Below are 4,977 nucleotides of genomic sequence, written 5' to 3'. Positions count from 1 at the left end.
CCCCTAAGCGCTATTTGGGCCCCCCCCTAACGCAAGGAAAAAAAGAGGAAAAAGGAGAGAGAGAGGAAAAAGAGGGGGGAGAGAGGAGGGGGGCAAAGGGGGGGGAGGGGAAAAGAGGTGGGGAATCCATACGATATGCCATTATACCATACGATTATTTTCACTAGCCTGGCAAAAACTTGTTTGGGCCCCCGCCCTCCCAGTACAGGGAAAAAAGAGAAAGGAGGGAGAGAGAGAGAGACAGAGAGAGAGAGGAAAGAGAGAGAGAGAGAGGGGGGGAGAAGAGAAAGAGGGAATCCCCATAGGCCTACGATATGTAGTGCCATACGATTATTATCAATATACTCGACAATATACTTGACTTCTTGAAGACAAAGAAATAGAAATCTTTTGAAATGATATTTGCACAAAAGTACCTATATACCCAGCAAACACAAAACGTTTTCGACATCATTCGCAAAAGGTTATAAAAGGTTGTCAGAAAACGTTTAAATGTCGGGTTATATAAAGGGTATATTAAGAGTATAAAACGTTTTCATAACCTTAAAAACATTTTTGATAATCTACTGCTCAGCAAACAAAAATGTTTTACAGAAAACGTTTAAATGTCAGGTTATATAAAGGGTATAAAAACGTTTTAATAACATTCCAAAAACATTCTTGAAAACTTGATACAAAACATTCTAAAGAGAATATTATTTTGGGGTTGAAAAAATATTTTGCGAAAAATGTTTGCCCAAAATATTTTCAATAACGTTTTAAAAACGTTTTCATGACCTTTATATAACCCGACATTTAAACGTTATTAAAAGGTTTTGAAAAAAACATTTTAAGAACATTTCTGTGTTTACTGGGTTCAAATATTTTAACATAATGTTATTTAAAGTATTGACACAATATTTGGCAAAAATGTTTGCAAAAATAGTTTACAATAACATTATTTGAAAACATTTGAAAATATTGTTGTAGTGTGTTTTTATACAACGAAAAAGGTGGCAAGAAGGCTGTGTCCGACTTGTTTCTTGTATTACATGCCCCAACCGAACATTTTCAGTATCGACACAAAATTGGCAGATTTAGTCACTTACCATTGAGCTATTTCAAACGTAGGGCCGGATTTACCATTAGACCGTGAGATGGGTCCGGGTCCAGGCCCCTAAAATAGCCCAAGTTATGTTCCCCAAAACACCATGTTTTGGACCGAAATATGGTAACATTGCAAAATTTTGGGCGATTGCTTGCGCCAAGACTGGCCTTTACGTAAAATTTAACTTCATTTTGGGCTAAATTGTCTGAGATTTAACAGGAATTTAACAAGAATTATGGGCAAAATTCAATTCATTTATATTAAGACCAAATTAGTAATAAAAACTTTTTTCTCGTGGAGCGCGCAATTTCTTTGAAAAAGTAATAACCCAGTTTACCATTTTCCCTCTTCACTTGGGTGACTGTATTGCCAAATTTAAACTTATTTCCTAAGTTTTTTATTTTTTCTTTGATATATTTTGAAAGTGTACTTTTCTTTGTAAGTACACTTTCTTTTCGATGGGGGTGCGTCGCACCACCCGCACCTACCCCCATTTTTGTTTGGTTACGCCACTGGGTCGGGGACAGTTTTTTTTTTCGCCGCCAAAGGCGTGCAATTTTTTTTTAAATTTCATGCATTTATACACAGGTGCGGGAAGGTTTTTTGTTAGTGTTGGTGGGGAAAGTTTTTTTTTTTGCTCATGTAGTGGGGAATTTTTTTCCTACCCCCGAGAATCTAATGGTGCGTCCCTTATGATGATAGACTTTTTTGTTTTTAACCACTGAAGTGCACAGACCACAATTTTACAGTGTACCCACCTTTTTGGGGTTATTCCTTCATGTAATTTTACACTAAATTGGGGTTAGTGGTTAGCATTATAGTTTAGGCTTAGGGTTGAGGTTAGGATTAGAATACGCAAAATAATTACATGAAGGATCGACCCTTTTTGAGACCAGGGGCGTAGCAAGTGCATCAGGGGCCCATGGACAAGGAGCAGTACGGGCCCTTTTAACTAGGGCGGAATTTACTTTATGGGGACCAAAATTTGGAGGGCCCGAACTAACGTGCCGAGGCAGGCATGTGCACTCAAGTCAGTAGCCAAGTTTTGGTTTACGTATAATATAGAGGGAGACTAACATATTTTTTTCCGATGCTACTAGGACACATGCGCGCAAAGCACGCGAAAAACTTCAATTTCAGACTATTTTAGCCCCATATCAACATGAATTTTGCCGTTTGAATGCGCGCGAAGCGCGTAAAAATTTACAACTTTCCCTATTTTGGTGTTATTGGGGTTAAAAGGATGCATAGGGCAATTTTGGGGGCCTCTAAAATTTTTGGGGCCCTGGACCCGGGTCCATCTAGCCCAATGGTAAATCCGACCCTGCTCTCCATTGGGCTCTTCCAGACATTTTTGGCCCTACCCCTAAAGAAGACATGGGAAAACTTAATCTTTGACAGATCTGACCTTGCGAGCGCAAGTGGTTGCAAACTGATCTCACCGTTCATAAAGAGTTGTATGAAGAGCAATGTGAGGAATACAAACTTCTCCTTGAAAGATCAAAAACTGAATATCACAGCAACCAAGTTACAGAGGCTAATCAGCGTGATCTATTCCGTGTGGTTGACAAATTATCTACACCAAAGTCAACTAATCTTCCCGACCATGAAGACGCAAAAGACTTAGCCAATTCATTCGCGAAGTTTTTCAGCGACAAAATCAACAAGCTTCGAAATGGACTTGACGCAAATAGCATATCATCTATATCTGTGCAACTCAATGAGTCTTGTGATAGTTTACTTTGTGATTTTACCACCGTGTCTAAAGACGATGTCCTTAAGGTGATCAAATCATCCTCGATCACTTCTTGCCCACTTGATCCATCCCCGACTAGCGTTTTTAGACTATGCCGTGATGACCTCCCTGTGATCACGAGAATTGTAAATGAATCTCTGTCATCTGGTGTATTCCCTGCATCCCTTAAGTGTGCTCGGATCGTTCCTCTCCTGAAAAAGCCAAGTCTTGATCATAATATCTTGTCAAACTATCGCCCGATATCGAATCTTCCTTATTTAGGAAAGGTCATCGAAAGGATCGCTGTTCAACAGTTGCAATCTTACCTGACAGAAAACCATCTTCACGCTCAAACGCAAGCAGCTTATAGACCCTTCCATAGTGTGGAAACGGCGTTACTTAAAGTTCAGAATGATATCCTGATTGCTCTGGATAAACGCAAAGAAGCCTTGTTAGTGCTTCTGGATTTCAGCGCAGCGTTTGATACGCTAGATCATCGTCAATTGCTGGATCGTTTTGAAAAGCGCTATGGTCTTCGTGGAAATGTGCTTAATTGGTTCTCGTCATATCTCGCTGATCGCACGCAATCAGTTACCATCAACGAAATGCAGTCCGACCCCGATGTGCTTCGGTGTGGAGTTCCTCAGGGATCCGTTGCCGGCCCTTTGGCGCTTACTATGTTCAGCGGGCCATTACAGGACTTGATCGCGGCTCACGGTGTTCAATCTATTGTCTCGCTGATGATACCCAGATTTATCTTACTTTTCAACCTCAAGATCGAAATATGGCTGTTCGGAAACTTGAAGCGTGTATCAGTGACATTAGATCATGGTGTAAAATGAACAAGCTAGTTCTCAACGACAGCAAGACCGAGCTCGTCCACTTATATTCCAAATTCAAGAACACATCTTGGACACCTTCAATGACGATAGGTGACTTCACCATTCGTCCTTCTCCACAAGCACGCAATCTTGGCGTTAGCATGGACTCTGTCCTTAGCATGAGTAGTCACGTCGACAATCTATGCAAGAGTGCTCTTCTCGGTATCAGGAAGATGGGACGCATTCGGCAGTATCTGACTCGCGAATCAACCACTAAGTTGGTTCATGCCTTCGTAACATCTAAACTTGATACATGTAATTCGCTGTTGTATGGATTGCCGGATCGAGAGATCGCAAAAGTTCAGAAAGTTCAGAACGTGGCCGCAAGGCTTGTTCTGCGCATCTCGCGACATGAGCATATCACACCCGCTCTGGAAGAGCTTCACTGGCTGCCAATAAAACAAAGAGTGGCATATAAGATCATGCTTGTTACATATAAAGCTCTTCATGGCATGTCACCAGTTTTTATATCTGACATCATTCGCGTTTATGTACCAACAAGATCGCTGAGATCATCTGCTGAATGTCGACTGAAAGTCATTAAGTCATCTACAAAGTTCTATGGTGACAGGTCATTTGCCTTCGCAGCCGCGAAATTATGGAACGATCTTCCCAGTGAAATTCGCCACGCTACTACTCTCGGCATTTTCCAGTCTCGACTGAAGACGCATCTCTTTAGACAGTACTTCAATGGTGATGCATCGTACTTCATTTTTCATCAATTATTATGTGCGCAATTAATTCTTCATGTGTTGTTTATTCCGAGTAACCCTGCCCATTTAATTTTACCATCTAGGGAGCAAGATATTATTCTTGCTGAGAGTGATGTGCTGGTAAGGGTTTATTTATGCCATTGCTGTGCCTGCCATGCCACGGTTTGATGTTCCATCCACTGTTTTAAATATGTTGTTTCGTGTATTATCATGTTGTTTCTAATGTATTATGTTCCGTGCAATACCAATTATTACCCAGCCAATTTATGTTTTATGGGGCGTGATATTTATCTCGTCGAGAGTGATGTGCTGGCAACCTCTCCTCTCCTGGGCTTTCTCAATTTTGTCGCATTTTGTCTCCTGTGCGGGTTTTCGCGGAAAGGTGTGATATGCTCGATACGCTGTTTGAATGCTAGTATTATTCTGATTGTTACTGTATATTTAAATTATATTGCTATATTTTATTTTGTGATAATAATTGCTCTGTGTACATATTTAGTCAAACCCTGCCCATTTTTTTTCTATTTAGGGAGCAAGACATTTGAAATATTGCTGAGAGTG

General features: G+C 40.5%; 1 protein-coding gene across 1 annotated transcript; it reads left to right on the top strand.

Moving 5' to 3' along the window:
- The first annotated feature begins 3,606 nt into the window (after window positions 1-3,606).
- Window positions 3,607-4,584, top strand: LOC140140332 (uncharacterized). Its single transcript, XM_072162101.1, has one exon. It carries the CDS (start codon window positions 3,607-3,609, stop codon window positions 4,582-4,584), a length of 978 nt encoding a protein of 325 aa, XP_072018202.1.
- The last annotated feature ends 393 nt before the right edge of the window (window positions 4,585-4,977 follow it).

This window comes from Amphiura filiformis, chromosome 2 (assembly GCF_039555335.1).
Source record: "Amphiura filiformis chromosome 2, Afil_fr2py, whole genome shotgun sequence".
Lineage (NCBI taxonomy): Eukaryota > Metazoa > Echinodermata > Ophiuroidea > Amphilepidida > Amphiuridae > Amphiura > Amphiura filiformis.
This window is presented reverse-complemented; position numbering and strand designations above follow the sequence as displayed.